Source organism: Microcaecilia unicolor, chromosome 11 (genome assembly GCF_901765095.1).
Source record: "Microcaecilia unicolor chromosome 11, aMicUni1.1, whole genome shotgun sequence".
NCBI lineage: Eukaryota > Metazoa > Chordata > Amphibia > Gymnophiona > Siphonopidae > Microcaecilia > Microcaecilia unicolor.
Genome location: NC_044041.1, coordinates 35,145,258 through 35,163,454, shown reverse-complemented (window position 1 = coordinate 35,163,454; position 18,197 = coordinate 35,145,258). Strand labels below are relative to the sequence as shown.

At 44.1% G+C, this 18,197-nt stretch overlaps 1 protein-coding gene across 1 annotated transcript in view; it reads right to left on the bottom strand.

Annotated features, from left to right (window-relative positions):
• Positions 1-18,197, bottom strand: part of ANAPC7 (anaphase promoting complex subunit 7) — a 32,637-nt gene that overhangs the window by 6,193 nt on the left and 8,247 nt on the right. The window contains exons 2-8 of the mRNA XM_030218255.1: positions 12,477-12,663; positions 11,232-11,351; positions 10,590-10,701; positions 9,751-9,904; positions 7,178-7,320; positions 2,837-2,954; positions 792-988 (exon numbers count right to left, since the gene is read on the bottom strand). Of these exons, the coding sequence (XP_030074115.1) occupies positions 792-988; positions 2,837-2,954; positions 7,178-7,320; positions 9,751-9,904; positions 10,590-10,701; positions 11,232-11,351; positions 12,477-12,663 (1,031 nt within the window). The remainder of the gene's footprint in view (positions 1-791; positions 989-2,836; positions 2,955-7,177; positions 7,321-9,750; positions 9,905-10,589; positions 10,702-11,231; positions 11,352-12,476; positions 12,664-18,197) is intronic.

Sequence of the window (18,197 nt, the reverse complement as noted above, 5' to 3'; positions counted from 1 at the left end):
AGCCCTGCAGAGTACAGCGAAGATCAGTTGAGAGGAGCGCGTCTGTGTGGGCCGCGCACGCCAGAGTCGGAAGACAGCACTTCTACTGGCGGGGGTTCGGGTGGAAGGGGCCCGGTGGCGGTGGGACTGTGGCGCCGGGCCCCCCTTGGAGGCCCGGGCCCCGGGAATTTTGTCCCCCCTGTCCCCACCCCCTCGGCGGCCCTGTGTCAAACTGTAATCCTGGAGCAATGAATATGCATGAAACACATCTGCATATTTATTAGGAATATGCTGAAAACCTGACTGGTTTGTGGCCCTCCAGGACTGCAGTTCAACCTCCTCAATTTTGCTAAATCAGCAGACTGAAAATCTTTCAGTGAGCTCCTGACCACTGCTTAATCCAGCGTCCGGTATATGTGAATCCTGAGCCCGGACACAAGGTTTAACCACTGTGTGGTAGACTGAGATTCCCTTCCCCTGTGTACTGTAAGCACTGCCTTGGCGGTATCTCCGGTCGTGGCCTGAGGAGGCGTCAAAAAGGGGTGCTTGGGAATCAAAACTCCATCTTCCAATGACCATATGCACTGGGCTGGTGCTACAGAATGTTACCATCATTAACCCTGGGGATATTTTTCGTTTCAACTGTTATATGTTCCTTATTAAAGGAGCAGAAAAGTAATCATAAGCACTTGGCATTTCCTAAAGTCACTAATCTGAGCCAGGAATTCATTTGGCTTTCACAATGCCACCAGACATACCACCAGTTCTACACAGAAGACCACTGGGAAGATCTGCTCGGTTCTTGAACTTGCCTTCGTAACAATCCAGCCTGCAGGGCGCAAGACGTATTGCTTCTCGAAAGTGGATTATTGCTTCCTGGACTCTCCCCATATTTCGCAGTGCAGCTCCCTTCAGCAGCAAGGCCTGAACGCTGTTGCTGTTGAGCTGAATGGCTTTGGCACCCAAATACAATGCACGGGAATATCGTTTACTGTAAAAACTGTGACATCTAGACAGAAAGGGAGAGAAAAATAAAAGGTGGATACATACTGTTCACAACTCTGAGGGGAATGTGTAAAGAGCCCTCTTTGAACCCTTCTCTCTGGAGGTACAGTAACCATCAACTTATTTATAAATAATAGAATCAAAACTAAACATCCCATTGAGGCTCCTGCTCTCCCCTCCTCCAAAGGGTTTCAGGGCTTCATTTCCATGCATTTGCTCTTTAGTAAATGCAGATATTTACCCTGGAAAATGTAAACAATTATTTCCTGACCCCGAGTTTGGATTTGCCTGTAAAATCCCCCCCCCCCCCCCCCCCGGGCTCAGTCACTATTACACTGCACATAGGCACCCGTTATAAGAGGCTTGGAGAGGCTTAGCTTCCCCAGCCCCAACTGTGACTTTTCCCAGTTCACCTCCCACTGCCACCAATACATAGCCCAGTCTCTTCCAAGGTCTGTGGCAGCACACTGGCAAAAGCAATGTGAAGATATGCAGTACCAGTTTCCTCCGTGCCGCTGCTAGCTCTGAAAGTCAAGCCCTCTTGATACAAACTTCCTGCATCGGAGGGGTGTGACCGGTAGAGATAGTAGAGGTGCATGCAGGAAAACTGGTCCCGTATGTCTTCACATTGCTTTTGCTACTGCTTCCAGCCTGTCCCAACTGAGGAAGGCTGTAAGAGGGAGAGATCGAAAGCAGGTGATGCTGGATTGGAGGGAGGGAGCAGAGAAAGAGAGAAAAATAGAACACTGGGTAATTCTGGATGGGCGAGAATCGATAGCGAGAGAGAGAGAGAAAGAAAAAGGGGTAATGCTGGATGGGAGAGAGAATGGGGTAGTGGTGGATGGAGAGAATAGACAGAGAAAGAGATGGGGAAATGCAGGATGAGGGAGAAGAGAAAGAGAAAGAGAAACAGGGTAATGCTGAATGGGGAGAACAGACACACAGAGAGAATGGGGTAATGCGGATAGGGGAGAAAAGAGATGGTAATGCCAGATGGGGAGCAGAGACAGATGGGGTAATGCTGGAGGGGGGAAAGAGGGAGACATGGGCAATGCCGATTGGCAGGTCAAGAGAGACAGAAAAGTAAATTGAAGACTGGGGAATAAGAAGAGGAATGGGGGGGGGGGGCTGGGTGAGGGAAAAATCTGGTAGATGCAGCAGAAAAATAGAAGAACGCTGAAAGAAAAAGATCAGCGTCAGAGATGGATGTAGTGGAGGAAGTGAAGGGGGAGAGAGAAGAATAACAAACAAACAAGGACATCCTGGAAAGAGATCTAAGAGAAGACAGGAAAGCAGTAACTAGAGACTGAAACCTACACAATTAGAAAGAAAAGTGGCCAGACAACAACGGTAGAGAAAAGAATTTAACTGTTTATTTAGGATGAAGCAGTGTTGCAGCACAGTTAGTCCAGTTTAAAGATTAATAAATAAAACAGAAAATAAGGTGATATCTTTTCAATGGACTAATTCGATATATTTCTGATTCACTTTCAGGAGCCAAAACCCGACCTGAGGAAAGTGATTTTGGCCTCTAAAAGCTAGTCAAAAAAATAGGTGTAATCACCCCACCCCAAAGAATTGAACTTGCCTTGCCACATCCCACCCCATCCTAGCCCCACCCTCTTTAGCCTCCCCAAACGTCTGAGTCACCGACTGCCTACGACATTGCATTATTTCTCATGATGTCGTCTTCTCTGACGAAAGCCAGCCCGATATAAAAGCATACTGGAAAAAGTTCATCTGAATTAACATTTTCACCCCCTCCCCCTTCGTGACGACAACAGATCTGTCAGATTCGCATCGTATTACCCTCCCAGAAACCATTTGTAAAAGAAGAAACAATGACACTTACCCTGATACCACCCATGGTTCTGCATGCTGATCCGAAATATTGAATAAGCGACAACCTAAGTTCTCTACATCTTCTAGTCGACCTTCACGTGCCAGTAAGTAACCATATACATCCATTCCTAGGAAGGGATATAGGTCACAAGGAAAATCAGCTTACTTATGAACGCACCAAGATAGGTTTCAACCCTTAGGAAAATGCTTTTTACCACTAAGCCTTTTGAAAGCTCTGGACTAGGTAATATAAAATAAAGCCTGAAACTACTGCTTTCGACTCCTAACCATGACTCTCTTACTCAACACCCTCACTTATCACCCCTACCACTGCAATTTCCCCACCCCTAGCTGTCTGTTCGTCTGTCCAATTTAGATTGTAAGCTCTGTTGAGCAGGGACTGTCTTTTCATGTTCATTTGTACAGCGCTACGTAAGTCTAGTAGCGCTATAGAAATGTTTAATAGTAGTAGTAGTAGTAACACCAGACCCGGGAAGCTCCCCGACACGTAGGATCACTGATAACAGCCATGAAAAAGATATCATGGCAACAATAAACTAATTTTAACAAAACTAGTATAAAAGCAGAGTAGACTGAGCATGCTGTGAGACATTTTCCCAAGTGCATTTCAATTCTCTCTCTGATGCATCACAAATTATGAAATCATATAGACAGTGATCATATGATTACCCACTTTACTACATAAAACAGAAAAATATCATCTAGGACCCTTCTAACAAATGGACATTTGTAAATGTCCTATAAACTCTCCGGTTCATGAGTTTCAGTTTTATGCTAAGGCACAGTGCCCAGTTTCCTGCAACGAATTCTCAAAAAAACTCAGTAAATTTTATGGTAGGTTTTCAAAATTTTGTGGTAACTGTGTAGAAAATTTGCATAGTTCTGTATAAAATAATACAAATTTTATATTATAAAACAAAATTTGTTTCCGACATCCCATGTGATTCCCGATAATATATTTTATTCTTTTTTTAGGAAAAAGGATCTAAGTGTCAGTGATCAGTGCTCAGAAGAGAGGAGGGCAGGGCAGAGCAGGAGCCAGGGGCAGTTGTCCAGGGTGCTGAAATGTTAGAATGGGCTGGCAGCAGATAAACAGTCCTGCTCTTCTACTATCTTAACATTTTTTGATTCTTGTACCCTAAATGATCGATGAAACCCTCACACCCCCTTCCTAAACCACATGTCCACTAGTGACAGCTTCATATGTCGCTGTTAGCCACTAACAGTGCTAACTCCTAACATGTCACTAAAAGCAAAGTTGCTTACATGTAGCAGGTATTCTCCAAGGACAGAAAGCCATTCGTTCTCACGTGTGGGTGACATCATCCACATTGCCCGGTGCAGAGCTTAAAGAAGCTAATACATCTTTAAGAGCACGTGCAGCATCCCCACTGCACAAGAGCGACTGACTTCCTGCCCATTGCGAAAGCACAGGACTATCAGTACAATAACATAGCATGGAATTGACGGAGGTGGGAGGGTATGCAAGAATGAATGGCCTGCTGTCCTTGGAGAATACCTGCTACAGGTATTTATCTTCGCTTTCTAAGAGGACCAACAGACCATATTCTCACATGTGGGAATCACTTGCTACAAGGCTCACCGAAAATAACCACTGGTCAATTGGGCCTTGCAATGGTGAGGCAAAATACCTATCAACCTGAAACTATATGCAACTGAGTGAGAGTGCAGCCTGGAACAGAACAAAACAGGCCTAGGAGGTGGAGTTGGATTCTAGACCTCAAACAAATTCTGCAGAACTGTCTGTACAGACAGACTATCACAGTGCCCCACATTCAGAAGATCTCACGGGCAACACCCATGTTGAGTGACCACTAATGCCGTCCCATGACCCTGCTCAGTCTGTTGGCCAGGCTGTTGGATTTGCCCACCAGGAAAGTGGCCTCGAGGAGCATCCCATGCTGGACTGCCCAGTGCCACATCTAGACAGCCTCCTAACAAAGTGGGTGAGATCTGGTACCCCTTACTTGTTGGTGTAGTACACTGCGACCTGATTGTTTGAATGAGTATAATTTGGTTGGTTAGACAGCTGATCTCTGAAAGCTTTTAAAGCATTCCAGATTGCCTGTAGTTCCAGGAGGTTGATCTGAAGATCTGATTCCTGAGCCGGCTAAGCACCCTAGGTGTGAAGCCCATCCACATGAGCTTCCCATCCCAGGCTGGAAGCATCCATCGTTAGCACCTTTTAGGGCTGAGGAATGAGGAACAGAAGTCCCACAGTCAAACTGGAATGAATTGGCCACTAAAGGAGAGACTGAACCAACTCCGGTGTTACTCAGATGACATCCACTAGGTTCCTCGAGGATTGGCACCATTGGGAAGCTAGGTTCCATTGGGTAGTTCTCATGTGAAGACGTGCCATGGAGATAACATGGAAAGTGGAGGCCATGTGGCCTAACAACCTCAATTCACAGGTTTTGAAAACCCGTTTTGTTACAGGTGTCCGCAAAGAATTACTCATGGGAGGGTTGAGACTGAACCTGCCTTGAAACAGAGGAGCAATGTCCCTGAAAAGGGCATTGAGGTGTCGGCTCCATCCTCGACTCTGCCGAAGCTTCCTCTACCAACGTCAATTGAGTGCCAACACGGGCAGCTGTTAACACCAGCACCAGAGACCTCACCACAGGCTGAAGGCCTTGCAGGGCTGCAGCAGCAAGAGACACGGCTGGTGCAGGCACCCAGATGCTGATGCAAACTGTTGTACAATTCCCGCCAAGTGCTCATAGAGCATGGCCCAGATGCACTCATCGAGAAGCCATTGGGAAAGGCTGGGGTTTCTGTTCAGAGACAGCTTGCTGAACTGCAGGGGTCGAGACAGGTGCCTGGTCCTAGTTGCATGGAGACCCGCACATCAACACCTCCTGTATGGAGGGGGGAGTGGTCCTCCCGGCATTCTTGGGGAACAAATCCCTCGGTGCCCCAAAGCTCCTGGCAGCATCGAAGGGGATCGATGCTAATGCTTCTCAGACCGCCTGAAGCTGGTCATCGATGCTCTTCGATGCTAACAAAGACTATGTTGAATCCCCATGTCACCTTGGGGTCAGGTCTGATGCTGACCGGTCCTGGGGTCCCTGCACAGCTTTCACCAGCCCACTGATCTCTCACAGTGAAGAATGAATTTCATGAAAAGGGCCAGATTTTGTGGTCTTTCCCAAGGCATCATGAGAAACTAAGGGCACTGGTAATAGGTGCTACAGTTAGGATGAATGATCTGCACAGAACAGTGACAAAGGAAATGGGAGAATGAGCAGTGCACATACTTACAGTTCATTCCAATTTGAAAACTCAGAAATTCTGTTCATATCACTTAACACTATTTCACAGCACTGACAAGAGCTCACAGCCCCAACTCTAGCTCTGTGGTCAGGCCCAAGCCAGAAGAGGAGCTGCCATGGCCATTGCCAGCACAGAAGAGAACGCGAGTGGGGGGGGGAAATAAAAACAAAAGGAAGCAACTAAGAAATACAAAGAAAACAAAAATTCCAACCTGAAAAGGGAATTTGAAACACAGACAGAACAAGAAAATGACAAAAATAAACAAAAAAAGTTACATAGAAAACATTTTACCCTGGTTCTTAATAACTTTTGTGCTCGAAGTTCTCTAAATAATTATCCAACTCATTTCTGATTTTAGGAAGACTGGAATGTAGAGGTCAATTAAAACCAATGGTTTTGGTTCCGGCCAAAACTGAAACCAACCTGCCCTATCTCGCCTCCCGGCAGAACATGGCCTCCCTCCCCCGGACTGCCCAACTACCCTGTAGGCCCACACTGGCCTACCTTAAAAATCCCTGGTGGTTTAAGTGGCCTCCTCGGGGGCAGGAACGGAGCCTTATGCTGGATGCCAATCTCAAAATGGCTGCTGCAGGAAGTCTCGGCAGCCATTTTGATTCAGAGGAAGCAGCAACCAGAAACGAGCGGGCTCCACTCCTGCCCTCGAAAAAGTCACTATCTCACTAGGGTTTGTTAAGGTAGGCCTGGGGAAGGAGAATTTCAGTTTCTGACAAAACTGCAGTGACATTTTTGGCAGAAACCCGAACTTGAGTTTCAGTGCTGAATCTGAAACTTGGTCAACCTCTACTGGAGTGCTTCCTAAATTACGGACCAAGTCCTAAAGAGTTTTCTCCCATTTCAGTGTCTCTGGGGATTATTCATACTACACTGCCTATAAGTGATTAGTATGGATGAGCAGACTGGATAGACCCTAAGATCTTTAACTGCCTGTATTCTTTATTTCTATGTTAACTGGATTCAGCATATAGGCTCTCTCAAAAAAACTAAAAGTTTGTTACGATTTAGATGTGTGTACCTTTAATCAAATACGGATCCAACATTTGGGCTTGTTCAAATTTCAAAACCGCATTTTTATTGTCACCAGCTCTGAAGTACAAATCCGCCAAGCTCCCCAGCAGGTCCACATTGTCTCGTAATAGTGATTTTTTTTCTAAGGAACTTAAGGAGAAAAAAAATAGCAGTCTAGTTGTTCTCTCTTTAATTCACGTTACCTCAATAACCTCCCCCTCGTCTACTAAGCCGCTGACATGGCCAATTCACTTTGAATGGGCTTTGTCGTCATTGACGTGCGACTTAGTAAACGGGGTGGGGGGGGGGGGGGGGAATATGACAATGATGGGGAAAAAACATCCTGGACTTTGGAATGTCTTGCTAAACTGTAATTTTTTTCTATTACCAGGTCTACATTCAGTCCCACTGAACTCTACAGTTGTTTGTGCTTCTTGCTCTTGACGTTCCTTTCTGTGCCTGAAAGTTGTTAAATTAAGACATCAATATGGGCAGCTAAATGGAGTGGAGTGGAGGAGTGGCCTAGTGGTTAGGGTGGTGGACTTTGGTCCCCGGGAACTGAGGAACTGAGTTCGATTCCCACTTCAGGCACAGGCAGCTCCTTGTGACTATGGGCAAGTCACTTAACCCTCCATTGCCTGCCGCATTGAGCCTGCCATGAGTGGGAAAGCGCGGGGTACAAATGTAACAAAAAAAAAACTCGTTTGTGCTCGTTTATCAAAAAAATGTAATGATCCCTGCCATCATCCTCCTTTTCTGTGTCTCTCTGTTCACTCCTGTCATACTCTCCACTATTTCTCTTAATGGCAGAGAAATGATGGATGACAAGGAAGTAGGGAGTGGACCAATAATAATGAATCGTGGAAGCTTGGAGTAAGAATTGATAAAACAAAGTTTTATTATGATAAAAAATAAGACAGTAGGTCTACGTAAAACAAATCCTCAAAAGATGGTGGAAATACAGAAGACTGGCTTGACATGGTTCCGTGTTTTGGCGCTATCAACTAAGTATTATCAATTCTTACTCCAAGGTTCCACAATTCACTTTTATTGGTCCACCCTTACTTCCTTGTCTTTTGGCTTTTCTTCTGAGAATGTCTGTCCCTGTCCCGTCCATGTGGGCTCTGTCTCTGTTTCCGTCCCCGCCCCGTCGGCTCTGTCTCCGTCCCCGCCCCGTCCCCATGGGCTCTGTCCTCATCTGAAGAAGCCTCAAACAATTATGATTTTATATTTAAATCTTTGTATTAAACTATAAAAAGGAACAATATGCTGTGCAACTATTGTGTATAAATTACAAATAGAAAACAATAATAACAGCAAGCAGCTATAATAACTCTCCTCACCACCACCCTCTACCCTTCCAACCCCAACAATAGCTGATTTCTCAACCTCAAGGAATCCTAAGCCACTCTGTTAAAATGTCCAGGGATACAAAATACAATCCATTCTGTATGCCCTAGAGGGAAGAAATATGGCCTATAAAGCACTGTTATGATTTTGTAATCTGTGGATAAATAAGAAGTCATCAACAATCTCAGGATTCAGTCTAGCTCTCCTTTCTTCCACAGTCCTTCCTGCAATAGAACATGTCTTTTAGAAGATGTGCCGGTAGCAGGATGTACAGGATCCCCCATGCAAATTTTGCTAGTTGTGGCCAGCATGTTTTTCAAAAAAATCAAAATATCGTTGTCTGCATCAAACATTAACAATCCAGTTCATTAACAGGTTTCAAAATAGAAAATGACACGGGGACAAAGTCTGTCCCCGTCCCGTCCCCGTGGGCGCTGTCCCTGCCCCCAACCCCACGGTTACTGTGGATCCCCGTCCCCGTGTCATTCTCCACTGTAGGGGATCTAACTCCTTTTTTTGTTTTCTAGAAAAATAGAGAAATGTTCTTAGAAACTGATGTGAAGCACATTCTGGGTATTAACATGATGCTGTTCTGCCTCTGAACATTTTTGGTACTAATCCCAAAGCTCAAGCCTTAGCTGCTGGGGACTCACCTAGTGGTTAGTGCAGCGGATTTTGATCCTGGGGAACTGGGTATGATTCCCACTGCAGCTCCTTGTGACTGTAGGCAAGTCACTTAACCCTCCATTGCCCCTGGTACAAAATAAGTACCTGAATATATGTAAACCGCTTTGAATGTAGTTGCAAAAACCTCAGAAAGGCAGTATATCAAGTCCCACTTCCCTTTCCCTATTTGAGATTCTAGATAGAATGTTGCTACTATTTGAGATTCTACATGGAATATTGCTATTCCACTAGCAACGTTCCATGTAGAAGCCTGCCCTTGCAGATCAGCAACACTGCCGCACAGGCTTCTGTTTCTGTGAGTCTGCAAGGGCAGGTTTCTACATGGAATGTTACTAGTGGAGGAGTAGCCTAGTGGTTAGTGCAGCGGACTTTGATCCTGGGGAACTGGGTTTGATTCCCACTGCAACTCCTTGTGACTCTGGGCAAGTCACTTAACCCTCCATTGCCCCTGGTACAAAATAAGTACCTGTATATATGTAAACTGCTTTGAATGTAGTTGCAAAAACCTCAGAAAATCCCATTCCCTTTCCCCCTCCTTCTTACCATATGGTATTGATGGCTCTGGTGTTTTCTCCGGTGTGTACAAAGGCATAGGCTTTGATCCACACAGAAAGCCAGTCAAGATTAGGGATACTCTGAATTACATTTATTGTCATAGAGGCCACTTCCGCTCCTTTCACAGAAAGGGACAGCAAACCTAACAAAAAGAGAAGCAGATAAAGTAGATGTACATCTCCTCGTCCATTAGTATCACATTTAACACAAGGAGCTTTAGATTCTTTATGCAAATAGGCTGTATCTATTCTTAGCAAGTTGTGTATCTCCAGGAAAGGAGGGAAGGGAATAAAACAAAGCTGGTTACTTCAAACCTCTCCAGGGCAGAAGAAGCACCAGCAACTACAGTAATACCTCAGTTTTCGTTGACATCGGTTTTCGTCGGTTTTGGATTTCGTTGATTTTTTCGACAAGAAATTTGTCTCGGTTTTCATTGGTTGCCTCGGATTTCGTCGAAAAAGAAGGACGTCCATCTCCCAATTTGTATCGGAAGATGGACGTCCTTCTCCCGATTTTGGGCGTCCTCGTTAATTGCCTCGGTTTTCATCGGTTTCGGATTTCCCCGATTGTTTTCGGAAAGATTATCGATAAAAACCGAGGTTTCACTGTATATGTAAAATTACAGCTTTGGGGAAAGGGGGGGGGGAGTGGGTTTAGCTTATGAATAGTTATTTAGGATAATGCAAGTTGGTCTGTATAAAATTACTACAGGCATGAAGGAGAGTCAAATTTGTTCAGCCATTCTATCACTTACAGCAAGGTGCATCTCCAGTTCCTTGTCTTATGATAGTGCATATTCTACACCCCAAAACACAATAATGATATACCTAGGATGGCATCGAGCGCCAAAGGGCACTGCCTCAGCACCTCCTTGTAACTTGTGACAGAAGAACGCTCTTGACCCGCTTTCTTGTATAAATTTGCCAACAGCATGTTAATCTACAATAAATAGAAAAAAGACCTATTTGTAAAAAATATAAATATAAAATTATAATTTATCTTCAGCCACCAACTACTAATGATCACTAAGAGGCTCACACACACACTTGGGGCCAGCGTCTGCCCCTCTCTCTAAACCCGCCCCACCCCCAAATTCTGGGTCTCCCCCTCCCTCATGTTGTAGACTCAGGGACAGACACCGTTTAACAAACAACATGGGAAGGAAGTCTCAGAGGGGGGATGCCAGAATGTGTGTGTCTATGTGGGGGGGAGGGGGGAAGGTTTAAACAAATAAGCTGACACCAGACTGTGGGCAGGAGGGGTTGCAAGGTGCTGACTCAGTTATTGTGAAGTATCTTTGCTGTCATCACTTGCAAATGCAAACACTGCAATACAAAAGGTACATGCAAACTCAAAAGAGTAATCCAACCTCAAAGACAATGACAAATATTTTGTATATATAATGCTGACTTAAATGCAGGGTCCCTAGGAGCACAGGGCTTTGTGCTGCTGCCCCCGAACACACTTACCTTAGGAGTTCTCTGTCGAGAAGGTATCCCATCAAGTACTGCAATGGCATCTTTGTCCTGTTTTAGCATCGTGTAACACTCCGCCATTTTGTATTTCACTTCAATTTCAGAGGGCAGACACTAAAAATACAAAGGGTGAAGAAATGTCTCTTTCTACATACTGTCAGAAAAGCAATCAAACTGAAATATGCCATCTGGAATACAAATACAATAATACCATCTACATAATTCCTGTACCAAGAAGCAAACGAGTAATGAAATGGACAGGTACATCGGATGGTTCCAGACTTGTATATTCTAAATGGAAATCCAAATTCTAGAGCACTTTCTATGCAGAGAATGTGCCTAGATTTGATTTTTCTTTAAACAACTTGAGTGTATAAGATGTAAGTTCACTGTTTGTATTTCCTGATATTTTCTTTCCTGCGCCTCACTTCTACTTGTCCCAGTCTCATTAATATTTTCTTCCAATTTGAGAGATGTTGAAAATCTCATCATTTTAAAAACAATGTATTAGCTGTAATTGTCTGTTTATATTTGACTTATTCTTGCTGTAAACCATCTTGAGTGAATTCCTCAAAAAAGGTGGTAAATAAATCCTAATAAATACAAAAATAATAGCAGATCTAATCTACCTTTTCCCTTTGAGTCTCCCTTCACATAAAGAAATGAACTAACACGCTGAAATTTCTTTAGCAACTATTCAGTGACCACCCTACATCAGACTGTCATTGTAATGGCAAGGCTTAACCTCAGAAAACGCAAATAAACAAATCTGTGATCACAAGTTAAAAGAAGGGAAGCTTAGAAGACGTGAAAGAAATTATCATCATAGTGAGAGTGCAGTTAATACCTGCAATATGGCAGATGTGGTAGTGAGCAAAAAACAGTGAGAGAATTCAAACATGTCCAAGACAAATATAGAACAGTATCTGTCAATCGTCTCCTGGAGGACCCCTTAGCCAGATGGGTTTTCAGTTTACCACAATGAATATATATGAGAGATTTGCATACAATGGGGGTTTCATATGCAAATCTCTCTCATACATATTCATTGTGGATATCCTGAAAACCCATCTGGCTAGGTGTGCTTCCAGGAGAGGATCAAGAAGCACAGAGGAGGAAGAGGAGCAGGTAGGGTTTTCATGGACAGTGGTGACTGGATGAACGAAGAGATCCTCATTAGTTTACAACTATTACCCTGGAAAAGCGTTCACGATCAGGTTAAGCTCTGTTTGTAAATACCTGACTTTGTGGGGTTGATGTGGCATTCCCTGTTGAAGGCCTGACTTTTACTGTCTTACTTAATGCTTTCTTCTGCTGTAGAGCCATTGTGTACTTACTCACAGCATTTCTATATTCCTTATCGTGAAAGAGAGAATCCGCATGGTACACAAGCAGCTGATATTTCTGAGATGCCGAGAATAATTCACTGAAACAAAGAAACAAAGAGAAAGGTATTAAGACATTTTTTATTTTATTTTTTTTTGGGGGGGGGGGGGGGGGGAAACATGTGTTTTATTTCTGAATGGCCAATACTGTAGCTATTTTGGAAGCAATTTTCACAAAGTCACCAAACAGCAAAGCAGATGAATACTTCTGTGCTGTGTAATTGTAACAATTTTTTCAAATGGGAACTGCTCAGGTAGTTTCTCTTTGAAAATCTGTTAACACAAAATTAGTCACATACTTATATATGCAGACTGGAATAAGCAAGGACACCCAAGTGCACATATTTAAAAACTAGTAAAAAAGGCCCGTTTCTGAAGGCAAGGAAACGGGCCCTAGGCAGGCAATTCCTCCCCCCCCCCCCCACCCTGCGCTATGGCCCCCTTGCCCCCCCTTTCGGCGAATCTGTCGACTTCCCCCTGGACCGCCAAAAACCGCCCCCCTGCCACCGTTGTGTACTACCTGTGCTGATGGGGGACCCAAACCCCCGTCAGCCAAAGTGGTGTTGTGCCCTTCGCGGTCCTTCCTCATCTTCTCTGGAAGTTCCTCTGCGTGCGTCTGACGTCAGACGCACGCAGAGGAACTTCCATAGAAGATGAGGAAGGAACGCGAAGGGCACAACAACACTTCGGCTGTCGGGGGTTTGGGTCCCCCCTCAGCACAGGTAGTACACAACGGTGGCGGGGGCGGTTTTCGGCGGTCCCGGGGGGGGGGGGCCACAGGTTCACGGAGGGGGGGTCAAGGGGGCTGTAGCGCGGGGGGGTGACAGATGATTCCAAAGCAGGGGGAGAAGTAGGGAAACACGCGCCTCCCCTTGCCTTGGAATCAGCTGTCATGACGTCAGTGCGTGTCTGCCTAGCAGACCACCTCCAGCCTAGGAAGCTACGGTCCCAGGCACAGAACGTTGGAGGTGAGAATTATTATATAGGATTCTACACACACACAAGGCTACCTAAGTGCACATACCTGAAAATTCTACACACACATATAGTTTACTCCTGATTTGACTTCACATCTTGAAATATCAGTTTTTACATCAGCTAAAATATAGATGCTAGGGGAGTCACATGAGCCTATGTCCGTGAGAGGATGCTGAGAAGCACCTCTTCAGCCATTCTGCCACAAAACCTAGATTGATCATCGCCTCTTATCGCTACAAAGCCCTTACCGTGTAGTAAGATAGCTGCATGCTATCTAGATGTTCTGGATACAAAACGGAAAGCGCGACAACAAAAGCACTCCGTAATACAAAAGAACAAGGGAAAGCAGCAGACGACAAGATGGTGGCACCCTCCAGCTGACTGGACCAGACAATCTCGTTGGCCTGGGTCACAGAGATCACTGCTGCACTGGAAACCCTGCTGGATAAACGTCTCAACCCTATTGACGCAAAATTAGGGCTCCTACAGAAACAGCTGAGAGAAATGAATCGAGAACTCTCCTCTTACCAAGCACGGACAAGCAGCATTGAGGACCGCGTCACCGTGGTGGAAGATTGTCAAGCTGAGCTTGTTAAACAGGTAACGGCCTTGGAGGACAAAGGTTGAAGATTTAGAAAATAAGGTGAGGAGAGGGCCTACCTAACAAAGTCTCAAGTGTTCAGGATGGGAGGGGTGTCTACTCCTCTCTGTGGGAAGTGTGGAAGGGCTCCGGGGTCGTTTTTTCATTATTTGTGGGGGTGCTATAAGGTGAGGCATTTTTGGGACTCCATCGTTCGGTATTTGGGCACTCTTTTGGGATCGAGAGTCATGTGTTCCCCGATGGGGATCTTGCTAGATAAGCATGAGCTGTTCTTGTTACAGGGGGGTGCGGCCCGACAACTGATTCGCAAGGCCTGTTTGATTGGTAAGCGGATCATAATGAGTCAATGGATGGAGGAGTCCTCCCCGGATTTCTGGCACTGGCGGAACAGACTGCATGAATTCATGCTATTTGAAAGGAGGGGGGTGGGCTGTTCCCCTAAGCGGAGGAGGCAGTTTCTGGACATTTGGGGGCCATATATTCAAAGCTTATCTCCTAAGGGGAGGAGTTTGGTGATCAATTCGTTCTAAGATATAAGTTGATAGGGAGCCATACATTTCAGATATAGACCAAGAGTCTGGGTATCTCCTTAGAGGGGGGGAGGGGGGGATTTTCCTTATTGGTCTGATAACTAGGAGGAAGGGGAAAGGGGGGCGAGGGGGGGAGTAGACAAGTAAGAGTCTGATGGGTGTAGCAGTGCTGTTGGGGGAGAGGGGGGGACTTATTGCGCACTATGGAAGATAACGGTGAACAATACTATTGTGGGGTTATGATATGTTTCCTAAAGAGGTTCAGATGGAATTGGCAGTCTGCACTGCAAATGTTGAATTATTAAGATAAAACTGTTGAATACCTGCTAAGTCCTGAAGTGTTTTCTCAGTGGCTCCCGAGGATATTCCCAACTAGGCTTGGTTTGCTGAGGGGGGGATAGATTGAGAAGAGAGGAGGGGTGGAGGCAAGGGGTATGAAGTTAATGATTGCATTGAAATGTAGGCTGAGACACTATGATGTTTAAAATATTTTTGTACCATTACTTGATCAAAAGGAAATTAGAAGTTGCCATTACCTGCCAGCAAGCATGGTTAGGCAAAACTCTATAAGGTTCATGCTAGCAGAATGGAGAAAATTTGATAAGATTTTGCAGCATGGGCAGGCCATACATATGGTTCTACCAGAGTTGATGTCTCTCAAAGTCGGGCTATAAGAAACAAGGCCCTTTGAGATATTATTCGGTAATGCAATACGTTAACTGTATTATGTTCCCCCAGGTTATACTGCTGATTACTCTTTATAACTGGAATACTTTAATAAATAGATTTAAAGTAGAGGGATTAGGGATGGGGTGGGGGTGTTTGGGGATAAAAAGAAAATTTCATTGACTGTGGGATGCTGAATGATTTTCTTGTACTTGAACAGTGTTCATGTTGAAGTTCTCTGCTTGTTTGTATTGATCTTTCAGTCAATAAAAAGATTTAAACATAGAAAATAAGGTGAGGAGAAACAACTTGTGCCTAGTGGGACTCCCAGAATCCATTCGAGACAATGAATTAATCAGTTTTCTAGAACCATGGCTGAAGCGAGAGTTACACCTGCAGGAATGCTATGGCCTGCTCCAAATAGAACGGGCGCACAGGCTGGGTCCCCACCAAGACGCTACAACCAGGCCACAAGTGTTAACCATAAAAATTCTGAATTCTGCTCATAAAATAGCTGCACTACAAGCGAAACGTGCAGGGTAACAGCTTATGTAAGAGAAGAACATACTCTGCTTCCAAGATTACTTGATGCGAGTAGAGGCTTAACGGAAAGCCTTTAGCACTATATGCTCCAAACTTTTTCAACTTAAAATACGCTTTGTGCTGTTATACCCTGCTAAACTTTGAGTCACCCATAATTATTATTTATAGCATTTATATCCCACAATATTCCCACCCATGGACAGGCCCAATGTGGCGTACAACAGCCTACAAAAGCATACAACAATTCAACAAACAAACATACCATGTCATAAGAGCGTAAGAGAGAGAGGGTAATAGCTAAGAAGGGGAAAGAGTAGCGATGAGCAGTATGTCACTATGACAGTTGTAATTCAGAAGTAAGAGATGCCAGGCGGGTTTGAAGCGTAAGCTTTTCCAAAAAGAAAGGTCTTGAAGCGCTTCTTGAAGGTCAGGTGATCAGGAGTAAGTTTGACCAAGTGAGGCAGCCTATTCCACAATTGAGCGCTAATATAGGAGAAGGTGGATGCGTAGATGGTCTTATACTTGAGGCCACAAAATACTGGATAATGGAGATTTAAGTACGAGCGAGCAGATTTGTAAGTTCCTAGGCGGCAGGTTGATTAGGGTGGTATTAATGGCACTATACGCATCTATGGTAATATAGCGGAGGTGCAGGAACTGTTTCAACGACTTATGGCAGGAGAAGGGGGCTCATCCGCTCCACGTGGTTGACTTTGTACACTTCAGATGATTTCATCTTAAATTATGACAGCTCGGAGACAGAGCTGTGGTCCATTTTCTTTGTATCAAGTTTTTTTTGATTACATAAGGAGACGTCACCTTGCTAATATAGCGACTTAATATTGCCTTTGTCTGTCATGCTCAGATAGACCATTTTTTGTCAGTGATTTGATAACAGTATTACTAAGATACTTTGACATTGTTTTGCAGCTGGAATGATACACTGGACTAAAGCTGGGGCTGCATGCTCTTGCTCTCAAGGAGCCATTTTCTATAAGGATAGTGGCTTATACTCTGAGTAATGGGAAGCACATGGATGCTTTGCTGATGACATTTCAGAGGATCTGCTCAGAGTTTACCTCATTGCGTAATTTGGATCAGCCTGCCTGAAAATGATGGTGCATCCTTTTGGGGCACATTTTTTTCTGTAAGTGCCGGCTGATCAATATAGAAGTTGAATAATTATTAAAACTTTTCTGTTCTAGAAATGATATCTATGCCAAAGATCCTCTGAGGAAGCAGGTTCTGCAAAATGGGTGACTGTTAGGATCTCTGCCAACAGATAAGTGAACAAACACAGTTTATCCTCTGAATTGTTTTGAATTATTTTATATTTAAAAAATGACAAAGAACTTAAAAAATAAAAGAAATAAGACACTGAGGGAGAACGTATTTTGTGAAAATTAAAGAGTTTTGTGGGGGGGTTTCTGAACCAATAACTGATGCAAGTAGAGACTTAGAGTGATTCAAAAAGCCACAATGAGCCAATAAACTATTAGGCATGAAGGTTAATACATCACCAGGTATTTTCTGAGGTTCCCCATACATAAATAAATATTCAGTGGTTTTGCAAGGTCTTATGACAGATCAAGTGTTTCCTCTACAAGGAACCACGTAGGTAAAACAGTTTGAGTAAGGAAAGATTGTAACCAGTATGACCCATATTTAGCAAAGGAAGCTAAGTGATAGTAATATAAATTGGGGATATTTAAGCTTCCATGAACTCGAGAGGCTTTGAGTTTGCTAAGAGCTATGCAGGGTTTTCTACTTCTCCATATAAACTCAAACAATTTGTGATCAATCCGTTTATAAAAAGATTGAGGCACAGAAGGGAGAATGGAGAGTATGTAGGTAATTTTGGGGGCAAGAGTCATTTTGAAAGCGGAAATCCGACCCTACCAAGTAAGATTGAGAGGTGACCAACTAGTGAGGTCTTTTGTAATTAAATTTTTGATTCTTGTAATATCCAGGCTGAGGATCTGCTCAGGATCTTTGTAATAAAGATTCCCAAATACTTGAACTCTTTATGTGCCCACACAAATTTCATATGCTGAAAATCTGACCGGGATGATAAATCATTCAAAGGTATGATCTCTGATGTCTCCCAATTAATCTTATAACCAGAAAACTGAAAGTAGAGAGAAACTAGGTCAATAAAAGCATGGAATGAGGATTGTGATTTAGTAATAAACAAAAATTACATCACCTGCACAAGCAGCCAATATAATTTGGCAAGATTTAGTTTGAATACCAGAAA